The following is a 24,829-nucleotide window of genomic DNA, read 5'->3' as shown; positions in this document are numbered from 1 at the left end:
GAACTTCCCCAATCTAGCAAGGTAGGCCAACATTCAAATTCAGGAAATACAGAGAACGCCACAAAGATACTCCTCGAGAAGAGCAACTCCAAGACACAGAATTGTCAGATTCATCAAAGTTGAAATGAAGGAAAAAATGTTAAGGGCAGCCAGAGAGAAAGGTCGGGTTACCCTCATAGGGAAGCCCATCAGACTAACAGCGGATCTCTCGGCAGAAACCCTACAAGCCAGAAGAGAGTGGGGGCCAATATTCAACATTCTTAAAGAAAAGAATTTTCAACCCAGAATTTCATATCCAGCCAAACTAAGCTTCATAAGTGAAGGAGAAATAAAATACTTTACAGACAAGCAAATGCTGAGAGATTTTGTCACCACCAGGCCTGCCCTAAAAGAGCTGCTGAAGGAAGCGCTAAACATGGAAAGGAACAACTGGTACCAGCCACTGCAAAATCATGCCAAAATGTAAAGACTATCGAGACTAGAAAGAAACTGCATCAACTAACAAGCAAAATAACCAGCTAACATCATAATGACAGGATCAAATTCACACATAATACTATTAACTTTAAATGTAAATGGACTAAATGCTCCAATTAAAAGGCACAGACTGACAAATTGGATAAAGAGTCAAGACCCATCAGTGTGCTGTATTCAGGAAGCCCATCTCACGTGCAGAGACACACATAGGCTCAAAATAAAAGGATAGAGGAAAATCTACCAAGCAAATGGAAAACAAAAAAAGGCAGGGATTGCAATCCTAGTCTCAGATAAAACAGACTTTAAACCAACAAAGATCAAAAGAGACAAAGAAGGCCATTACATAATGGTAAAGGGTTCAATTCAACAAGAAGAGCTAACTATCCTAAATATATATGCACCCAATACAGGAGCACCCAGATTCATAAAGCAAGTCCTGAGTGACCTACAAAGAGACTTAGACTCCCACACATTAATCATGGGAGACTTTAACACCCCGCTGTCAACATTAGACAGATCAACTAGACAGAAAGTCAACAAGGATACCCAGGAATTGAACTCAGCTCTGCACCAAGCGGACCTAATAGACATCTACAGAACTCTCCACCCCAAATCAAGAGAATATACATTTTTTTCAGCACCACACCACACCTATTCCAAAATTGACCACATACTTGGAAGTAAAGCTCTCCTCAGCAAATGTAAAAGAACAGAAATTATAACAAACTATCTCTCAGACCACAGTGCAATCAAACTAGAACTCAGGATTAAGAATCTCACTCAAAACCGCTCAACTACATGGAAACTGAACAACCTGCTCCTGAATGACTACTGGGTACATAACGAAATCAAGGCAGAAATAAAGATGTTCTTTGAAACCAACGAGAACAAAGACACAACGTACCAGAACCTCTGGGACGCATTCAAAGCAGTGTGTAGAGGGAAATTTATAGCACTAAATGCCCACAAGAGAAAGCAGGAAAGATCCAAAATTGGCACCCTAACATCACAATTAAAAGAACTAGAAAAGCAAGAGCAAACACATTCAAAAGCTAGCAGAAGGCAAGAAATAACTAAAATCAGAGCAGAACTGAAGGAAATAGAGACACAAAAAACCCTTCAAAAAATTAATGAATCCAGGAGCTGGTTTTTTGAAAGGATCAACAAAATTGATAGACCGCTAGCAAGACTAATAAAGAAAAAAAGAGAGAAGAATCAAATAGACGCAATAAAAAATGATAAAGGGGATATCACCACTGATCCCACAGAAATACAAACTACCATCAGAGAATACTATAAACACCTCTGCGCAAATAAACTAGAAAATCTAGAAGAAATGGATAAATTCCTTGACACATACACTCTCCCAAGACTAAACCAGGAAGAAGTTGAATTTCTGAATAGACCAATAACAGGATCTGAAATTGTGGCAATAATCAATAGCTTACCAACCAAAAAGAGTCCAGGACCAGATGGATTCACAGCCGAATTCTACCAGAGGTACAAGGAGGAACTGGTACCATTCCTTCTGAAACTATTCCAATCAATAGAAGAAGAGGGAATCCTCCCTAACTCATTTTATGAGGCCAGCATCATTCTGATACCAAAGCCGGGCAGAGACACAACCAAAAAAGAGAATTTTAGACCAATATCCTTGATGAACATTGATGCAAAAATCCTCAATAAAATACTGGCAAAACGAATCCAGCAGCACATCAAAAAGCTTATCCACCATGATCAAGTGGGCTTCATCCCTGGGATGCAAGGCTGGTTCAATATACGCAAATCAATAAATGTAATCCAGCATATAAACAGATCCAAAGACAAAAACCACATGATTATCTCAATAGATGCAGAAAAGGCCTTTGACAAAATTCAACAACCTTCATGCTAAAAACTCTCAATAAATTAGGTATTGATGGGACGTATTTCAAAATAATAAGAGCTATCTATGACAAACCCATAGCCAATATCATACTGAATGGGCAAAAACTGGAAACATTCCCTTTGAAAACGGGCACAAGACAGGGATGCCCTCTCTCACCACTCCTATTCAACATAGTGTTGGAAGTTCTGGCCAGGGCAATTAGGCAGGAGAAGGAAATAAAGGGTATTCAATTAGGAAAAGAGGAAGTCTAATTGTCCCTGTTTGCAGATGACATGATTGTATATCTAGAAAACCCCATTGTCTCAGCCCAAAATCTCCTTAAGCTGATAAACAACTTCAGCAAAGTCTCAGGATACAAAATCAATGTACAAAAATCACAAGCATTCTTATACACCAACAACAGACAAATAGAGAGCCAAATCATGAGTGAACTCCCATTCACAATTGCTTCACAGAGAATAAAATACCTAGGAATCCAACTTACAAGGGATGTGAAGGACCTCTTCAAGGAGAACTACAAACCACTGCTCAAGGAAATAAAAGAGGATCCAAACAAATGGAAGAACATTCCATGCTCATGGGTAGGAAGAATCAATATCGTGAAAATGGCCATACTGCCCAAGGTAATTTACAGATTCAATGCCATCCCCATCAAGCTACCAATGCCTTTCTTCACAGAATTGGAAAAAACTACTTTAAAGTTCATATGGAACCAAAAAAGAGCCCGCATCACCAAGTCAATCCTAAGCCAAAAGAACAAAGCTGGAGGCATCACACTACCTGAATTCAAACTATACTACAAGGCTACAGTAACCAAAACAGCATGGTACTGATACCAAAACAGAGATATAGATCAATGGAACAGAACAGAGCCCTCAGAAATAACGCCGCATATCTACAACTATCTGATCTTTGACAAACCTGAGAAAAACAAGCAATGGGGAAAGGATTCCCTGTGTAATAAATGGTGCTGGGAAAACTGGCTAGCCATATGTAGAAAGCTGAAACTGGATCCCTTCCTTACACCTTATACAAAAATCAATTCAAGATGGATTAAAGACTTAAACGTTAGACCTAAAACCATAAAAACCCTAGAAGAAAACCTAGGCATTACCATTCAGGACATAGGCATGGGCAAGGACTTCATGTCTAAAACACCAAAAGCAATGGCAACAAAAGCCAAAATTGACAAATGGGATCTAATTAAACTAAAGTGCTTCTGCACAGCAAAAGAAACTACCATCAGAGTGAACAGGCAACCTACAAAATGGGAGAAAATTTTCACAACCTACTCATCTGACAAAGGGCTAATATCCAGAATCTACGATGAACTCAAACAAATTTACAAGAAAAAAAAAAACAACCCCATCAAAAAGTGGGCAAAGGACATGAACAGACACTTCTCAAAAGAAGACATTTATGCAGCCAAAAAACACATGAAAAAATGCTCATCTTCACTGGCCATCAGAGAAATGCAAATCAAAACCACAATGAGATACCATCTCACACCAGTTAGAATGGCAATCATTAAAAAGTCAGGAAAGAACAGGTGCTGGAGAGGATGTGGAGAAATAGGAACACTTTTACACTGTTGGTGGGACTGTAAACTAGTTCAACCATTGTGGAAGTCAGTGTGGCGATTCCTCAGGGATCTAGAACTGGAAATACCATTTGACCCAGCCATCCCATTACTGGGTATATACCCAAAGGACTATAAATCATGCTGCTATAAAGACACATGCACACGTATGTTTATTGCAGCATTATTCACAATAGCAAAGACTTGGAACCAACCCAAATGTCCAACAATGATAGACTGGATTAAGAAAATGTGGCACATATACACCATGGAATACTATGCAGCCATAAAATATGATGAGTTCATGTCCTTTGTAGGGACATGGATGAAATTGGAAATCATCATTCTCAGTAAACTATCGCAAGAACAAAAAACCAAACACCACATATTCTCACTCATAGGTGGGAACTGAACAATGAGATCACATGGACACAGGAAGGGGAACATCACACTCTGGGGACTGTTGTGGGGTGGGGGGAGGTGGGAGGGATAGCATTGGGAGATATACCTAATGCTAGATGACGAGTTAGTGGGTGCAGTGCACCAGCATGGCACATGTATACATATGTAACTAACCTGCACATTGTGCACATGTACCCTAAAACTTAAAGTATAATAATAAAAAATAAAAATAAAAATAAAAATAAAAAAAGAAAGGAAAAAAAAAATGCTTGCTGGAGATTCGGGTCACCAATTCTTTTGTTTTAAACCTTTTCCTCCAAGAATATATCACTACAACAACCAGCAAAGACTTCAAGAAATAATCGGAGTGATTTATATAATAACTTGGAGTGTTCATTATTTTATGAATTCCATTTTATTCAAAAACCTAAAGTTTTCTGGTAAGAGTATATTTTATGCATGATCTTCACCTGTAGTTATTTTCACTACAAATTATACTAAGTGGTTCTTAGGAAATCAGTTTTTCAAACTATTAGTAAGTAAAATATTTAAATTAATTTAACTAATCCTACATGTTTTCACAATATTTTTAGATTCCTCTTCTTTAAATTTTTTTTTCTGTTTCTCACTTAGGACAAGCACAAACCCCACTCCAACTCATTAAGAAATGAAAAATGATTTATCATTAGCCTTCATTCAGCATATTCCATGCCTTCTCACCACAAGTAAAGAACAAGCCTTCAAAGGGGTAATATAATAGTATATTGGAAGAAGAATGAAATGCAACCCCCCTTTTATTTATAAATCAAGAAGTGCATTAACCTCAAAACAATTCTAAGTAACCATCAAATGGGAAATCAAGAATATACAAGTTCTGCCTCTACAGAGTTGGATACAGTATTGCTTGCTGGACTAACAAACACTAGCCAACTTGTAATTGAGAAGTATTCATGAGATGCTTTATTTGTATGTTTAAAATAATAATCTTTGTGTTTCACTGTGAACATATGCCCTTGTGTGCATTTATGTGCGTGCATGTGTAGACAGATCACTGTAAGGAAAACTGCCAATTGAAATGCCATCATACTAAACAATAGTTGAAATGCAAGTGGTGTGATCAGGGTTAATCTCACATTAAGGCAGCCCCAAAATAGAACTTTCATTGCATTCCATACCAATACATTTTTTTTTTTTTTTGAGATGGAGTCTCGCTCTGTCGCCCAGGCTGGAGTGCAGTGGTGCGATTTTGGCTCACTGCAACCTCCCAGGTTCAAGAGATTCTCCTGCCTCAGCCTCCCGAGTAGCTGGGACTACAGGCGTGTGCCACCATGCCCGGCTAATTTTTTGTATTTTTTTTTAGTAGAGATGGGGTTTCACCATGTTAGCCAGGATGGTTTTGATCTCCTGACCTCATGATCCACCGGCCTCAGCCTCCCAAAGTGCTGGAATTACAGGCGTGAGCCATCGTGCCCAGTCCACCAATGCAGTTTTAAGTGAGTAATACATTCAGATAAAAAAAAAATTCTTCATGCATTTGTGGTTATTGTTATTTTTATTTAGCTATTGCACTGCTTATAAAAAATGTAATTTGATCTCACATTGGTTTAGAAAAAGAGATTACGAAAAAAGAAAATAAAGACACCATTCTTTTGATTAGGTACTAGAGGCTCCAATTACTTGGGAGACTTTTTGGTTTTTAGAATTATAACATACTCTGTAATGATTTCAGTTTGTCACAGAGTACAAAATATGTGAAAATGGCCAGTATTTCATTTTAAATTATAATTTCTTTATAGCTGATAAATGTAAAATATGTTCCTATTCCAGAAAATATTAGAAATGCTGAAATATTTTATATTTTCTTTTCAGAGATATCCAACTCCTAAATAGATATCATAGAAGAAGCTACAACAAACACAACTATTTTACACTTGCTAAAACTGGCACTCACTCTAGGAAATTGCGATCACAGGGTACATTAATTCTTTATATAACCTGACAACCCTGGAAAATAAAGACCAGTGCTCTTCATGATGAAATTACTTTGCATCAGGACTTGATTTATAGATAGCACAAGAACAAAATTAGAAACGAAGGTGATTGATTATGCCTTGAAAAAAGAACTCTCTTTTCCATACAATAGTTATATTTAGACTATAAGCATCTAGAGCTGTGCAGTCCAATATAGTACCTCTTGCTGTGTGTAGCTGTTAAAATTAAATTTAAGTCAGATTAAAAATTCAATCCCTTAGTTGTACTAAGCACATTTTAAGTGCTCAATTGTCCAATAAGGCTAAGGACTTAAGCACTGGACAGCACAGATTATAGAATATTTCTATTACGACAGAAAGTTCTGTTGGACAGTACTAATCTAGATCAGAAGGTCAGTAACCTTCAACTATGCCTGCACCCAGGACAGTGAAATGATGGCTAGAATATCCAATTCATAGGCAGGGGACAAAAAAGGTATAAAATTAAATAGTACAGTAAAATGTATTCTTGAATCATTTAGGAATGAGTAGTATTTTATGATTCTAAATTTTGAAACTATTAGGCAGTGAATATTTTTAAGATATTGGTAACTTGTTAACTCAAGAAGAAACAATCAAATCTCCCCTCATTTTAAGTTAGAAATCACACTGTTCCAGATCCTCTGAGAGAACAAAAATGCACAGTTTTATAGTTATGAGTAAATAGCATCTTAAAATGGAATTATTTCATAAAACATTATATGATCCCAATAAAACCTATGTGATATGCTATATAAATAAATGTACTGTATCTGAGACATAAAAATTATGAAGTGGTAATATACCAAAATAACTCTCCACTTGATAATCTTTAGTATATTGGGTAGGGTCGATAGGAGTTTGGAATACTTACCATGTTCTTCTCATTTATCACCATCATAATCCTTATACAAATAGTATGAAGAATATGATGCATGATAGAAATCATGAATCCTTCAAAAACCTCAAACAGAAAACTGAAGGGTATAGGGCAAATATCCTAATAGACAACTATGTAACTTCATCACTGTCTTGCTTTATGCAGTATCAGAAATGCATGCACACTATAAATAAGTACCTGTGATACAGAATCATGCAATGCAAGCCACTGTTTTCTAACATAGCCAATTACCCTTTCACTCTTAATCCATCTCCAATGTCCCTCAGTCCACATTGCCTCATCCTTCCTTAAATATATGCTCAGAGCACTAATATACATTGGCTAACACAGTTCACAAATTTCCTCATATTTCTACTTTTGTGCAGACTTTCCCTTGACCTCCAAGTTTTCCACAGTGCTGGATACAGTCTTAATGAATACCACCGATTTAACACTTTTCGTATTATCATATATGTTTTATAAAGAAATAATATTTAATGAAGCCACAGACTCTGAGAGTTTTAAAAACGTAGAGAAAAAAGTTAAATAACTAGTAAAAGCCATTAAGCACTGAAATGGAAATAGAATCCTTCAATGTTCCCTATACGACATATAGTCTTGTTCCCAATCCCTTTCTTCCCTAAAAAATGAAAAGAAAAGGAATTCATTGCTATTTCTTATGAGTCAGCCCTTCTCCATTTTAATTTGTCTTTCCATTCTGTTTGAACGGAATAAACAAATTGGGGCAATGTATGGAAGATCTTATATTCTAATATTTTAATTTTATGATAATTTTCAGAATTTATTACATAATTATACATAAAACAAACTTATATAGGCATTTTGCGTATTGGAGATTTTTTTTGGGGGGGGGTGGGGACTGAGTCTCGCTCTATTACCCAGGCTGGAGTGCAGTGGTGCAATCTTGGCTCACTGCAACCTCCGCCTCCCGGGTTCAAGTGATTCTCCTGCCTCAGCCTACCGAGTAGCTGGGATTACAGGCACCCACCATCACGCCCAGCTAATTTTTGTATTTTTGGTAGAGACGGGGCTTCACCATGTTGGCCAGGCTGGTCTCAAACTCCTGACCTCAGGTGATCCACCCACCTTGGCCTCCCAAAGTGCTGGGATATTTTTTTACCTTTCCCATATCCACTATATAATGTTGCTTAATTAGTTTTCATTTACATTTACTTTTTCCTTTCCCATGTGTCAATATATTAACACGTCAACATGTCAAAATATGCTTTCTTACAGAGTAAGATATTACCTAATATTACTTTCAAACTAGCAATTAAGCCCACAGACTAAAACAAGCTAGAAAAAAATAGGACTTTTATTTCTGTGTTGTGTGCCACATTAATGAGAAAATGCAAAATCAATTTTGTTCACATAGTCATTACCAAGTATATGAAAAAATAATTAGTTGATAGCTCATTTTACCATTCTCACAGAAGACATTTCATAGAGACATTATTTAAATATACTTTCGGTTTGATTTTCTAGTTTTAAAAATAAATGAAAAATTTTTTCATACATAGAATGAACTGAAAGACTCCATAGAGATCATTTTTTTGCAATTGTCTTAATGAACAATATTGATGATTTCAGATAAACCATTCATTCAGGGCTTCACATCCATTGTAGCAAGACCATTCATTTAAAGCTATTGCAAAATGTATATGATATGGAAATTGAGGCAGTCATTAATTTCCAATACTAAAAAATGTTTTTATACCCTACTGAAAAAGTAAAGTCATAAAATGTTATTATATCCAAATATAAACTATCCTGGCATTAAAAAATTTAAATTTTTTAAAGAAGTCCTAGCATGAGCTATGGAGCTAGACGGTCTTGTTTTATAATAAATCCAAGATCCACCACTCACTAGCTGTGTGACTTTATGCAAGTTATTTAAATTCTCTGTATCTTTGTGTAAAACAGGGTTAACAATTGTGTCTACCTTATAGTGTTATTGTGCACTAAATGAGTTAATATATGTAAAGTACTTAGAACAGTTCCTGGAACATTAATGTTACATGTGTTTGTAATTGTTGATATTGTTATTATAAACTAAAAAAAATAATAAACAAAGGTATTTGTATATCCTGCACTCACAAAGACAAGTCTAATCCTGTGGGAAAAACTAACTGGACTTGAATTCTAGTATTAACTATGCCTTTAGTTATCTGTGACTTTGGACAAGTCATTTAGTCATTCTGTGCCTCATTTTACTCACTGAGGGTGAGTAGCGTTGGGATTTATCTCTAAGATCTTTTCTTGTTCTAGCCATCTGTGATTGAAAGAAGGTTTAATCATAAATACATAATCATTTGCATAATGGATCTCAATTATGAGCAATGCTACAGCTTTAAAAGATCTTACATCACAATTCCACATGCGAAGTCAAAATGTCTTTTCATCAAATGAATATTTCATATAATCTTCAGATTTAAAATTATGTTTATAAGGTTTAAAGACTGTGTGCTCTGTTTTAGGTAGTTAGTGATTTTATAATTGTTCCCAGCTTGGCAACAAATTTTTTTTCATGTAATTTAGATTAAAAAGCTTATTTTAAAAGAGGAATGATTATATTCAACATTCAAGGTATGTTTGGTAATATTTTGGTAATAAAATTTTTTTTCAAAATTTTATAACCCTTCATAACATTTTTGAGAAAGACACATCCCAGTGACATTTATCTATAGATATTATTATGATTGGTTTTCAAACGCTTAAACTGAACAATGAATGTTTTTGATAAAACAGGGAACATGTTAACTTATTGGAAGATTTTAATTAATATTTAAATTTTTAAAGAACAAGTATAAATTAGGGAAAGTGGGGAGTTATTTTAATTGGATACGTGCAATATATCTTGAAACTCTGTAATCCAGCACTGTGTTGAAAATATTAAAGCAAACACCTCACAAAATCAAGTGCATTTTGAAACAGTATTTGCAACTAAAATATGTGAACTATGGCATCATGATTTTGTCCTGAAAATAATAAAAATTTGACATCTCTAAATTTGATGACTTTAAAATAAAAAAAGATAATTAAAACCTGTTACAGCTGACAACAACATTGCACCTTCATAATTTTTCACTAAGTACAGCTGCTAATTTTCAAGAGGCGCTGTTAGAGATTTCACATAAGAACTGCTTCTCCTCTCTATTTTTATTCAGAAGAAAAGGTTTTTTTTTTTAAAACAAAGCATTTCCAAATATATTATCTATCCAACCAGTACTTTTTTTGTGGTCTACTTCCACGTTTTTATGGTGTTGAAAAATAAGTATTCATTATTTTGATAAACATTATATATAACAACCAAACCAAACCGATAACAACAACAACAACAAAAACTGAAAGCAAAAAAACTATGTTTATTACCTTTCAAAATCTATAGAATCTAAACTCCGAGGCCTAGCATTCAAGGTCCTCAATTAGCTGCTTCTAAGAAATATCTTTCTCTTTAATTTATAATCCATGACCTCTCCTCTTCAGCCGAGCCAACATCTACTCTCTAGCCATAATATTTTCCACATCTTCTCTGGTCATCAAAGGTCATCATCTACTTCAGAGCAATTCAAAACTCATTTCCTCTAAGAAATTTTCAGATTAGCATCACATGGGGAAAATTTGAATAAGCATAAGAGTAACGATAAGGTTAAATGTAAGTGCTTACGGGATTTGTGGTTAAAATATGACAACTGAGGTGATGGCATTCAGCAAGAAAAAGTCTTAGAGCAATCAGTTTTGTTTTTTTTTTAACTTTAAAATGGAAACAAATCTCATCAATATTCAATTAGCATATTCCATTACTCGTCTATTTTTCTTCCACTCCTTAAAAAGTACACAGAATATTGTTTTGAACTGAATGGGCTGAATGTCTTGTTGAATAAGAAATTTTCACCTTGGCTTAATTTGGCTTTACTACCTGAATGTTAATTTTTTGTATCTCCCCTCTACTATCTCAAGTTCTCTTAAAACCAAACCTGGTACAAATAACAGGTCTATAAAATGTGGTGTATATATAATGCCGCAATAAAGAATAAGATTATATTAAACTGTCAATGATTAAGCTACAGACTGTTTTATTCATGGCAGTTTGTAAATTTAAGCTGTTCCTAAATATGGAAATAATGTGATGAGTTATATTCCAACTACCTGCAAGGGACTTGAATAATTTGGGAAGAACTGTGAGGCACAAGGGGAAACTGGTAGGAGCAGAGGATATGGAAAAGACTGCAGAGAAAACTTGGAAAGGGTGAAGGTATTAAAGAGAGAAAAGGGATGATTGAGAGGTAAGGAATGATTTTGAGCATTGAGACGAACTAACAAAATAAGAAGTACTCATAGAGTCTGAGCAACAAGCTGTTATGAAAACTTAACTGGGGAAAACTATGGTGACAACAAAGATGGAGAACTTAAAAACTGGGTAGAGACTTGGAAGAATTATAGACACACAAAGAGAACAGGGAGAAATCTGGGAAAACTAACAGAACTGAGAATGACTTCAATGAACGGAAAACTTGAAGGAATGAAAGGTAGAGGGAGGGGATGGGAAGATTTACTGGATCTGGGAGGTCCCAGGCACCATAAAGAGTGGATTTATGTACTTGGAGAGAATGATGGAAGTGACAGAGGAGTAATGGAGGGAATAGAAGGGAACAAGAAAAAGAATCATGTAAAAAGTTGTTTAAATCTTTTCTTCTCTAAAGCTTAAAATGTCTGAGAAATTTAACAGTGATTAGAACTTTTAAGAGATTTCTTCTTTGAGCAATGTCAAGGGGAACATATTTCAGTATCTTCTGCCACACGGACAAGAGAAACTGAGAATGAGTATTTGTGACAAATAATTTAAATATATTATTTTTAAGTGTATTACATTATTGGAGTATTGTGACAAAGTTGTGGGGGTGCACTGGAGTACACGCTAATCACTAAGTGGACAAACTTAAATGATTTTTGAATAAATCAAAACCTCCCAAGCAAGAAACTGAACACTACTTCTAAATTTGGTTTAATTAAATAGAATCCTAAACATTTTTTATTCATCTAAATGGAGATTTGGGGGGATAGCCTATTAGTTTATTAAATCAAATCATATTCCTACAAGTGCAATAAAGTCTATATATTTATTCATTAGAATACTCTCTTGTTTGTTAGTTTGGTGTCTATTTGTAAAGTATGTTCTGTACACCACGCATTGGAAATGCAAAACTGAGGAAGAACAGTCTCTCTACCTAGGGTGCTTGTAGTATTCAGAACAAGTATTTGTTCTGAAAATAGGCACTTCTGGAATTTTTCAGTACACTGATAACTCATGGTCCTGAAGACATCTTTGCACGATCCAGAGGGGCCTTTACAACTTCATTGTTTACCGTCAGTAAACTGTCAATTCTTTAGAAATTGTCAATCCACGGACAACATGTGTGGCCATCCAGGCCAATCCAGGTAAATTATGCTTACTATAATTTGTGGGATTTTTGTTGTTGTTGTTTTACATCTCTCCCTACATGATATCAGTATATTGGAATATAGACTTCCCCTTCCTCTCATCCAATCTCACTGTTAACATTTTAAACTCAAAACAAATCTTTTAAGAAAATGAAAGCTTCAAACATGAAAAATTGGAGTTCAGATAAAATTACTACTCCTGAAAAGACCCAGAGGAAAGGAGACGTATATGATATTTAATATATATGAAACTCACCTTGAAATATCTGAATTAAAACCCACTGTCGTTCAGTCCTCATAGTGCTCTGCAATCAGCTGTTGAGTGGGGGATAAAAAGAGGGAGGGGAAGAAAAAGGTCTTTGCCTCCAGTACATTGTAATCAGTTTAAACTTAAATGAAATAGATGCACTGAAAAGATAGGGCTTCAATAACCCAAATGCTGCACTAGATAGGAGGTTCCATGGCAGGACCTCAGAGTGCTGTTAGCAGCAAATCATCCAGGATTCTGAAATGTAGGCACAAAATACTTTTTGAATTAAAACTGGAGTGAAGTCTCTGCTATCCTTATTTGTCTGCTAATGAAAGCTTAAATAAAAACACCCTCCCCACCAACTGCTATTATTCCTTGGATCATTATAACAGTTTTATAAACCTAACACATAAAATTGATAATCTGCATAGGCTTATCAAACAGTAGACAGGATAGATTCAAAGTTTTATTTATATGGAATAGGTGTGATCCTAGCCCCATTGGCTAGTGGTATTTATTTCCTGACTGAGGAAAATGGTTATGCCTGCCTTGAATGGCAATCACATAATATACATCACTAAAAATGCTTGATTACCTACATATCTATTTCAACTTTTTCAGTTATGAACCTGATCTTAGCTATAATGCCTCTTGTTATCAATTCATACTCTCTTATGCGGGAATTTCTAATTCTTTAAGGAGGATAGCAAAACATTGTCTCACCCAAGCTTGTCAGCTTCTTCACAAGATTACAAAGTTGAGAGCAGCTGAGGCAAAACCTCTCTGGTATGTGATCTGTGGAATCCTTCTTATTCACAACAGGATTTTCCTATGAGGGGTCAAACACTTTCAGTTGGCTTTCAAGAAACCACAAATCTAAATTAAACAAGTAGGCAACACATGACAGAGGGCCATCATTTTATGGCAGGATCCTCCAATTAGCTGTAATGGCTACAAATCAAGAAAAGGTTAAATATTTCTGAATAATTTTAGATTTTGGGAAAAGGGAAGCAAAGAACATAAAGATTGTGTTTTATGATCTCATAAATCTCTCTTGGATTAAAAAACAAAAAATCCCGATACTTTGGGAGGTAGGGTATACTGGAAGGTATTTCTTAGCTTTAACAGGGAATAAGCTATTAAAATTTTTGAAAAGCCAGCCTAGTCTGTTGTATTCTTATTCTAATTAAGCCAGACTTGTTAAAGCATTTAATGCATATTTATGTGGAAAATATGACATCTTCCTACCTACATGAATTATTTTGAGTTTTATATTATCGATGTTGCAAAAATTATGGATTAAATGAAAAGTGATAATAATGATACTAATATAAATCTTCAACTTTGAGGGGTAATTGCTTGTATTATAAATGGCTATGAATCATACTTTTTATATGGGAAGTGGTAATCCTATGCCTTATTACTTGTTATTATGATCTCCCTCGAATTCCATAGACGTGTTTCTCTCATCCATTCCTCCAGCAAAAATTTCTAGAGCAGTACCATCCAATAGAACTTTCCGCAATGATAAAAATATTTTATTAAAATAATCTGCATGGTCCAATATGGTAGCCGCTTGTGCCTATTAACCACTTGAAATGTGGCTAGTGCGACTGAGGAATTAAATTCTTAATTTAATTTAATAAATTAAAATTTAAATACTCACATGTAGCTAGTAGCTACCATATTCAACAGCACAGTTCAGAGATACTTCACATTCTGTATTTAATTTGGAGTATGCATGAATTTACTTAAGGAAAATGTGTTTTGTTAAGATATTCCATCCTCTTCCATCCATTCATCCATCCAGTTGATCTGTACTTTTTAAGCACCCTCTGTGTATAAAGCACATGTTAAGTTTATGTAGTGGGGGAGATAATACAAGATTTGTAGAAGATAAATATTATACTAAATAGGCTAAGTGACAAAGGACAGAGCAAAGTGATAGGATGGTACCGAAGAATGTGAATACTTTGAGGTAACGGAATTAAGAAGAGGTTCATGAAAGAAGTAGCTCTTTAAATGTTTTTGATAAATAGCTGGAAGATGTAGGAAGAAAGATTGGAAGAGAAAGAGATTGCAAGATAAAAAAGTCTAAAGTTTAATCTGGAATGTGGGTATAAGGAAGAGGAAATAGTCCAAAGCTTTTGAAGTGTGAATGACTGAAGAAGTTAGTGCCAAGAACAGATAAGGCAAAGACAGAAGAAGAATATGTTTTATAAGAAAATGTTGAGACTAAGTAACATAATTTACTTTAATCTGAGATTTTATAAGTTACTTAATTATAAAAGTTATTTGCAATAAACTTTAATTACAAATGAGCTGAAATTGTAGCCATTAAACAAACCTTATACGTTAATTATAATTTTACTAAAGATAAATATGATCAACGTGGAAATAAGATATGCTTAAAGAGACTTCTAGTAAAGGATGAGCATTAATCATCTATTTAACCTTCCATATTGGCTTCTATATTTAAAGACTAAAGTTTAGGACAGCTACCGTAAGTGCAGATAAACACAAACATACATGAATTTTCTCTTACTTTCTGTATACAATTATTTGGGCAGTGCCAGATAACCTAAATTTTATTTATTTTTTCATGTCCCAGGGGAGTGCCTTAAATACTTCAGCCATTATTACATTTTTTATTAATCTAGAAGCAAAGATCAAAATACTTTGAGAAAGTAGATATCCTCATAATGTGATGTGGATAGCTAATCAAATGCCATAAATATAGAACCTTAGTGATAGATTTATCAATGCCCAGATCCATCACACATTCCTCTCTTTTTTTTTTTTTTTTTTTTTTTTGAGACAGAGTCTAGCTCTGTCGCCCAGGCTGGAGTGCAGTGGCATGATCTCGGCTCACTGCAACCTCTGTCTCCTGGGTTCAAGCAATTGTCCTGCCTCAGCCTTCTGAGTAGCTGGGATTACAGGTGCCCGTCACCATGCCCAGCTAATTTTTGTATTTTTAGTCGAGACAGGGTTTCACCGTGTTGGCCAGGCTGGTCTCGAACTCCTGACCTCATGATTTGCCCGCCTTGGCCTCCCAAAGTGCTGGGATTACAAGCATGAGCCACTGCACCCAGCCACACATTCCTTTTGAATATACATTTATTAACAACTGTGATATTTGAATAAAAGTTAATATTAATCTACAGAGATCTTTGTTATTTTTGCTTTGCCTCTGTGGATTAATGTTTATTATTTTGACCAGAAAATCTTTCTTTGCAAACAAAGGAAGAATTGAATAATGTGTCCATAGTTTGAGTAAATAAATTTTAAATAAATAATCAGGTATTTAATACAAATACATAATCAGAAGAGTGGGAGATAGTTAGGGTTATATCTCTGCCTTTAATAAAGACCAGTCCAATAATGGGTTAAAGTTATTTTTCTAGCTGAACCTTCATCCCTGGATCGACAGAGCTAACAGATAAGGGTGTTATTTCTTTGAAAGTAATAATGAATTCCATAAATTTTATTGAAATAAGTGTTTTTTCCCATTAATGTTTATCATAAAAAATTTTTTAATTGAAAAGCTGTAACCCTTTATATTTAACATTTTGTGAACCAGTCAGATGCACTTCATGACTTAGGGGCTACAGCTATGTTAGTATTTTTTTCCTCCTAGAATGATTTATGAGGAACAAGAGGTCGTGAACCTCTTTTGAACTATGAATACACAGTTTGCTAACACATAGATTCTAAAATTCTGAAATTTCTGATTCTAATAAAATACCTCTATGAATTTGGCCACCCAATAGAATGTTGGTGGGTGAATTAAAATACTACTTCACCAATATTTCTCTCTCTCTCTCTCTCTCCCCCCCACAGACACACACACACACAAAACCATCCTCATTAGTTGATTCAAGCTTATTGATATTAATTTGTCAATTCCAGTTGCTGCCTTAGTTATTGATTCTCCCTGTTGACCTTTATTTATTTTTAATTTTTTTAGAGACACGGTTTTCGCTGTGTCACCCCGGTTGAAGTGCAGTGGCACGATCATAGCTCACTACAGCCTCCAACTCCTGGGCTTGACCAATCCTCCTACCTCAGCCTCCCAAATAGCTAGGACTACAGGTACACATGAACAGACCTGGCTAATTTTTTTTTTTTTTTTTTTTTGTAGAGATGAGGTCTTTCTATGTTGCCCAGGCTGGTCTCCAACTCCTATTCTCAAGCCATCCTCCCATTTTGGCCTCCCAAAACACTGGAATTATGGGCTTTCAGCCACTGTGTCCAACCCCTGTTCACCTTTATATCGATATGGTTTATGGAGATATTTCTGTTAAAAGATAAACTATTTGAATTTTGTTCAACTTAGAGTTTTATTTCACAGCCTTTCCCTGATCCTTAGAATGCATACATCTATAAGACCACATCTTTGGCATTATTTATAGTAGAAAAACTTTATTCAGATTTTGCAGAAACTATGAGTAAAATGTCTAGTTTCTGCTGTTGTGTACATTTTGCTATGTGATGGCGTAGATACAGTCAATAAGGGAAAACCACAAGGAATATCGACACTAGCCCCTGTCAATGGTAAGAAAGTTTCTGAAGTTTTTTTTTTTGTTGTTTTTCCTGCACTGACTAAGTATGGTCAAGTACCACATTCCAGTTTGCCTGTTATCCCTCCATCAGCGTAGGCCTAAGCTTAAACTCAAATTGTAACTTGCATACGCAAATTTAATTTGCATAGAAAAATTGAATTTTTCAGTGAGACTAAAATTCCCATAACCAGAGTGTCTTATTAATTGAAAAGTGATAGGAAAACTCCCACAAATGAAGTAACTGTAATTTACACTCCTTGTGAGTTATCATCTTGAGAAAAGTTTCTTTTGTAGTTTCAGATTTCTGTGGACTACAATTTTTAAACAGGTGTACTGTGAAGAATACAAGAAATCTCCACTTAGAGAATTTAAGATGTCTAAGAGAATTGTCACAACTGTGAAAGGTGAGAAGCATCAAATGCCCTTTGTCCCCTTTTTAAAGAAACAACATTTTCTAGTGGATATCAAACTCTTTAAGTGGAGGTGTTTTAGCACACACAAGACATTCCTTCACTTTCATTTTTTTTATTCTAGCGAGTTTTATTTTTGGCATACCTCAAGACAGGAAAAAAATGAGTATTTCTTGCCAATTTTCAAAAATTAGCAAATCCTTAAAATATTCATTATAAATAGATCAAAACATTCAGCCACATGCTATTACAAAGGCAGTCAATTTAAATCAAGTTTGACTAGCAAACTTTCTTCTCCCACACTCACTTTTACAGTCCTGCTGATCTCCCTACTTTATAGTCCCTTATTCACATAAAATATACTAGATTATTTAAGAAAAAAGTCCTAGGCACTTCACTTATCCAGTATCACCTTCATATTAACAAATATTATTTTCTTTTTATTTGAGGTGGGTAAGCATTCTATTTATTTTGCCCTATATCTTTTTTGTCCTAATCACTTATTTTAATTTGCAACAGGCTCTCACTCTGCCACCCAGGATAGAGTGCAGTGGTGCCACCATGGCTCACTGAAGCCTCTAACTCCTCAGCTCAAGTCATACTCCCACTTCAGTTTCCCCTGTAGCTGGAATTATAGGTGCACGTGTCACTGTGAGGAGCTAATTTTTTTTTAAAAAATGTTTTTTGTAGAGACAGGGTCTCACTATGTTCCCCAGGCTGGTCTGGAACTCCTGAGCTCAAGCAAGCCCCCTGCTTTGGCCTCCCAAAGTACGAGGATTACAGGTATGAGCCACCGTGCCCAGCCTAATCACTCATTTTAGTGTGAAACTACTCTAAATACATGAAACTGATAAACACTATTGTGAATATGTTTCTATTCTAACATTAGAACTTTGGAATATTAGAAATTCCTTTTTGATATGTTACTACAAATACTGATTTTAAAAATACATGCATACACATACATGTATGTATGTATAATATATATGAGATATGCAATATCTAGATGAAAAGGGTCTAGTGTCTAGTTTAAAGAACGCCAGAAGATTGGATGATGAATTTCCCTTTAGGGAGAAACTGAATTCTGGATGTGAAACTTGTATGTTTTTTGTATATTTCTGTATCTTGCGGGACTAAAATGTTTCAAAATGGCTACTACATTTAAATATGTTGAAGTAAGGAATTTTTAAATAGATCACGTGAATAGAATTAGAAGTGGTTGTAGAAAGAAACTTAAATCTGATCATTATCCTTTACATTCACAAAAAAAGTCCTTTTTAGAATAAAGTGTGGTATATTCATTGTTCTTTAATATACCACAAAGGGAAAACGTAACTTCTAGGAGTCTTTTTGTCACTTCAGTTATCATAAATGGAAATGAGTATTTTTCCTGACCATTTTACTATAGGTTATATTTACCAGTTTTCCAAATTCTCTGATTATATCATGTTGAAAAATGAAAGAAGAACATTATTCTTGGATTTCTCTCTAAATGAGTAAAGTTCCTCTGGAAAATTATTCTTTCTAAGTAGGATGAAATAATATTTATTTGGCTGCCTTTATCATGACATTTTATCACATGCCTATTATTATATGAACCATTTTTAAACTTTCATACTTAAATTACATAAATATCTAATGGTTCAAAACTAAAATGTTTGTAAATATACAATTTAACAACAAATAATTACACTTTGAACTATACCCTCTCTGACCTAATAAAGTGATCAGTTTAAAAATACAATACCACTTTTGTCATAAAAGCAAAGAAATCCACAACTTTTATACATGTTGATTGAATAGTCATTTGCAAATGATGAAGTAACATTTATTTAAAGTAGCATGTATTTAAAAATAGAATTTCCTCAGAAATACCAGATTCCTCAGAAAAGCCAATAAATACACTACTAAAGACTGTATAAACAAAAGTTAACATTTTAATCTAATTAATTATATTTTAAACAGTCTTTATTTTTTTCTCACTTCCTCTCCGGTTAATTAAAAATGACCAGAACCACTTGAAATATAAAACTGCCACTTCATATTTTGTGGCATTATTGTAAATAAATCATATTCTCACTGACCAAAAAAAATTTCCATTAAAATGGCATATTTTAAGGATACAATATTCTTTTAATTAACTCGATGATTTTTTAAAATGTTTAATTTTGCTAAGAGTTTGAAAAGACTTATTTGGTAAAAAGAGAGAATGTATCATGTTAACATTGCTTAAGCTATTAAGAAACAATATTCTTTATTTGTAGACTACTGTTGCCAGCAAGGCCACCAATACAAGAAGCGTAAAACTTCCACAATTTAGCCAACAGTGGGGATTATCTCTATCCATATGTGATTGAAAAAATGTGGGAAAATTCAGTTTTCTACTCAGGCTATTTGGATTCCTGCTGCCAAGATCATATACACACTAGCAAACTCCTGCAAGTCCTAATCCTATTAAAAATATATATAAAGGAAGTACAGATCCATGTTTCTGCAAATTACTATGCTGACAAATACAGTGATTCACTAAGCAGCTGGGGTCATCTTAATACAATTTCCAAAGAATGTAATCAGTTATTAGAATAATAGTAGCTACCATTTATTGAATTCTTATTACATGCCAAGAACTGTGCTAAGTGCATTTAATACAGCAGTCTTATGATATATGCACTGTTATTGTGACTTCCGTTTACATATGAGGGAATTGAGACTCTAAAAGTTTCAATAACTTGCCCAAGGTCACAGACCTATTAAGGTATACAACTAAAATTTGAAAGAAGATTTATATGAGTCGAAAGCTTAAGCTCTTAGCTACTACACAGACTTTAAACAATACAAAATATGTTTATTTTTCACTTACACTAACATAAATAAAACTTAGTAAAGTTTTGGAATCAGAATCTAGATTGTAATTATTAAGGACATCACCCAAAAAAGAGCTCTTCTGTTTGAAATCCGAGTTTAGAAAAAAAAATGAAAAAGATAACTGATGGCAAATGGTTTTAATTTACCTTTTTCTCAGGAATCAAATTTTGCAAAATTTCTGATAATGGGATAAACAATTATACGGAGGCTTCATTCTGTATGTTTCTATAATCCATATTAAATTGCAGACACAATAAATCTGCAGAAACAAAAAATGCTAACATTTGATCCAAATGCCTATCTTATTAGAAAAATGCCTATTCATTCAATGAGTAATTGAATAGGAAAATAGATTTACTTGATGCTACATTTCATTGAAATTTATGTTGCATAATTGGGTAATTTGTACTGAGGCATTAATAGAACTGTGTTTCATTTTTCAGGAACTCATATTAACATTAAATCGGAAGTCTCAACTTTATAAACTGACTTTCATTTGATCTTAGCCAAAAGGCTGAGAAGTGATCAAATCTCACTTCCTCCAGAAGTATGCATTATTCATAAAGACTTCTCCAATACTAATTTTTACTTAAGACTAAGTAATTGCCCGGACAAATCTGCAGATGTGAGGAGAAATTCAGAAGATAGTTCCACTGATAATTATGATTTTCTCTGTTTCAGTACATCTGAACTGTGACCTTTGTTTACTGGTTGAAATAGATAAAATTGCTGATATTTAACCAATTTTGACCTGAAAAATAGAAATTTCATGTAGTCCGACTTCATATATTCTATATAGATATTTAGTCAGACTTTCCACTAATATGCAATTCTCCATACAAATCACTACATCAATAAGTAAAGATTTATTCCAAATATCTGGGAAAAGCACAAAACTAAGTGTGCAGGAAAAATTATTTCATGCAGGTGGGCATAAATAAATATATGGAAATTATCAGAATGTGTGGGCCTTCTTAATAATGTGACTTTAATATGGGGTGAGGAGTAGGATGTTTAAATATGCAAAGATAAATTTCTTATTTGAGAGCTGTTAAAAGCACAGCAGACAAGACAACGTGTGGTGGTGAGAAGCAGGAAACAGGGGATCCAAAAAGGTGTATTTTAGTCAACAGAATTAATTGATCTAAATTATGTGCAGCATACTGTACTAGCATAGGTAACCGTAACTGTGAAGAAAAAATGACAAAAGACACACGAATATGAGCTGAGAGAGAATCCTTTTCTAGTATCTACATAAAGAAAATTGCCCAAATTTAATTTGAAAGATTTCCACTGAGGGGGAACACAGATTGCCAACAACAACTTAGATAGACATGTTACTCCATCTTTTCTAATGTGTGCATGCAGATGCATGTGTATGATTGTCAGCATTGCTCCTTAAACATATAGAATGCTATGAAGGACAGGAAGAGAATCTGCCCCACTTGCCGTAAGGGCAGTTTCCTGAATTATTTCAGTGAAGTATTTTCTCTCGAGACCAATTCTTCAAGAAAGTGCATTGATAATGCATCAGTGTACTTTCAAATCAATCAGGATTTTATTGTTTCATTTAAATAAAGTTATTTAATATATGTTGGCCTTTCAGACTCTTGCCTCTCCTAAGCATCTTTCACATATACTGTCATCTAAGTGTGACTGGGAGTCATATGTAACACCTGGAGGACTGATAACAAATGCCATTTTTAGTACATTCTGAGAGCTTGATATTTGGAGTCTATGATGAATTCATTTACACAATGAAGAATCTTTCTGCAAAACAAATCATTAGTAATTAATACTGCATTCATATCATGTATAATTTCAGCTTTAATGTGAAAATATTTCTAGTTTTAAAATATGTAATTTATCTATATGAATTCACTTTGTGTATAAAGTGTTTTAAAGTGTTTATATCACTCCAAAAATATAACTTTCACTAATGAAAGAAAAGTTTACTTTATTCTGGAAAATCATGCTTGGCTATTTCCTTCCCCTTGAATATAATCAAAGGCAATCTACTACTTCCATGCAAATGTTTTTCAAACAGTTTCTGTTGAAGAAATCTCCATTATTCAGGCACAATATGCAGCCGATGTTACCTTTTGTCTGCATTATGACTCAAGACCCTCTTTTTTGTTGACTAACAAAGGCAGAAAATGAATACTGCTGTTTAAAATCCTTTATGTTTCCTTTTAAATTCTTTTGAGTTGAATAAGTAACTGCCCTTCTTATTTAAATCATTTTACTTGAAGCCTAGATGGGATAATAAACTCTTTTTTTTTTTTTTTTTTGAGACAGGGTCTTGTTCTGTTGCCCAGACTGGAGTGCAGTGGCATGATCATGGTTCACTGCAGCCTCCACCTCCCAGGCTCAAGTAATCCTCCCACCTCAGCCTCCAGAGTACCTTGGTCTACAGCCGCATGCCACCACACCCGGCTAATTTTTTTTTTATTTTTGGTAGAGATGAGGTTTCATCATGTTGCCCAGGCTGGTCTGGAAATCCTGGGCTCAAGCTCTCTGCCCCAATCCACCTCCCAAAATACTGGGATTACAGGCCCAGGGCGCCCAGCAATAAACCATTTTTTAAAAAACAGCATTTCTATGTTTTAAGTAAAAATGAATAACTTTTGAATGTAAAATAAATATCCCTAATATTAAATGTAAGCCATCAAGTATCTTAACATGAATGATCAACTGAATATATTTATTATAGGGTTAATTTGCCTTTGGTTTTGCCTTTTTTCCAAAGTCAATGATAGCAGTAGAAAGGGTCTAAATTTTCAAAAGAAAGCAATTGCTACCTCACCTGCTAAATGGAAACAACCAAAACTAGGTACATGAACATTAAGTTAGACATAGAAAATCATTTTAATTACAGCAAAATAATCTATTATGTATCATGTTTGTTCCAAACGCTAAGAAAAAATATCCATAGTTTTCTGTGTTAATTTTGTCAGACAACATTTAGATATACAGTACATCAAAGCCTTATTCTCCTAGGCATATATCCTTTTACTGTGCATCTCCAAGACAATTGAGGGCTAAAGTCAGAGTATGGGGCAAGCAGTTGCCTTAAAGAGCCAAAGCACATATTCCTAATTGTACGTTTTGTTTTTACTTTTAGACAAAGAGATGCTTAAAAACAGAATAATAAAGGAGATTTTCAAACTGATTATTTTTTGACATAGATGCCTATTTGTAGAAGAATGGAAGTAGAAAACAGAGTGAACTGCAGTAAAATATTTAATCTTTCAACAACTTACTTTATGAAGAAAGAGTAGTGAAAATTCAATGGAAGAAGGAAAAAAGAGAGTAGAAGGAAAAGAGAAAGTGGAGAGAAAATGGAAGAGTGTGAAAAGTGTTATGTAAAAATATTTTCTTTTTGAGACAGAATCTCTCTCTGGCGCCCAGGCTGGAATGCAGTGGCGCGGTCTCGGCTCACTGCAACCTCCGCCTCCCGGGTTCAAGCGATTCTTGTGCCTCAGCCTCCCGAGTACGTGGGATTGTAGGCGTGTGCCACCTCGCCCGGATGATTTTTGTATTTTTAATAGAGACGGCGTTATGCCATGTTGGCAAGGCTGATTTCGAACTCCTGGCCTCAAGCGATCCACTCACCTCGGCCTCCCAAAGTGCTGGGATCAATTACAGGCGGGAGCCACCGCAACCAGCCACAAAAACCTTAATGAGGTATCAGTTCAATCTCCCTACTATCAGTTCAATCTCCCTACTATCAGTTCAATCTCCCTACTATGTGAACCTGGCAACTTTCTCGGACCTTTTAACTCCCCTAACCTGGAATGTTGTAGGGTGTACTAAAGGAGTCAAAATGCTACTAGTGTCAAAGCAATAAAAGATATTTGGAATTGATTCTGTAAATGAAACCTTAAATGATCTAGTTTGTTATTCCTTGATTAGTATACATGATAAATGCAAAATTTTTATTTAGGAACATATGTATAATGATTATATTGCCATTTGTCTAAGCAAGAATATATGGACATATGTATCCACATATGCCTCTCCATAAATACTAATGTCTAATAT

The 24,829-nt window shown here is 34.6% G+C and overlaps 1 protein-coding gene across 6 annotated transcripts in view; it reads right to left on the bottom strand.

Annotated features, from left to right (window-relative positions):
* PCDH11X (protocadherin 11 X-linked) overlaps nucleotides 1–24,829 on the bottom strand; it is an 828,783-nt gene that overhangs the window by 783,274 nt on the left and 20,680 nt on the right. For 4 of the 6 annotated variants that reach the window (XM_054676896.1, XM_054676897.1, XM_054676898.1 and 1 more), the window contains exons 2-4: nucleotides 14,615–14,783; nucleotides 13,672–13,777; nucleotides 12,955–13,013 (exon numbers count right to left, since the gene is read on the bottom strand). The exons of 1 other annotated variant lie outside the window; for it this stretch is intronic. In XM_054676896.1, the coding sequence (XP_054532871.1) occupies nucleotides 12,955–12,997 (43 nt within the window). In that variant the 5' untranslated portion in view covers nucleotides 12,998–13,013; nucleotides 13,672–13,777; nucleotides 14,615–14,783. The remainder of the gene's footprint in view (nucleotides 1–12,954; nucleotides 13,014–13,671; nucleotides 13,778–14,614; nucleotides 14,784–24,829) is intronic. One more of the 6 variants, XM_016943511.4, reaches the window with a different exon arrangement.

The sequence above is a fragment of the Pan troglodytes genome, chromosome X (genome assembly GCF_028858775.2).
Source record: "Pan troglodytes isolate AG18354 chromosome X, NHGRI_mPanTro3-v2.0_pri, whole genome shotgun sequence".
Taxonomy (NCBI): domain Eukaryota; kingdom Metazoa; phylum Chordata; class Mammalia; order Primates; family Hominidae; genus Pan; species Pan troglodytes.
This window is presented reverse-complemented; position numbering and strand designations above follow the sequence as displayed.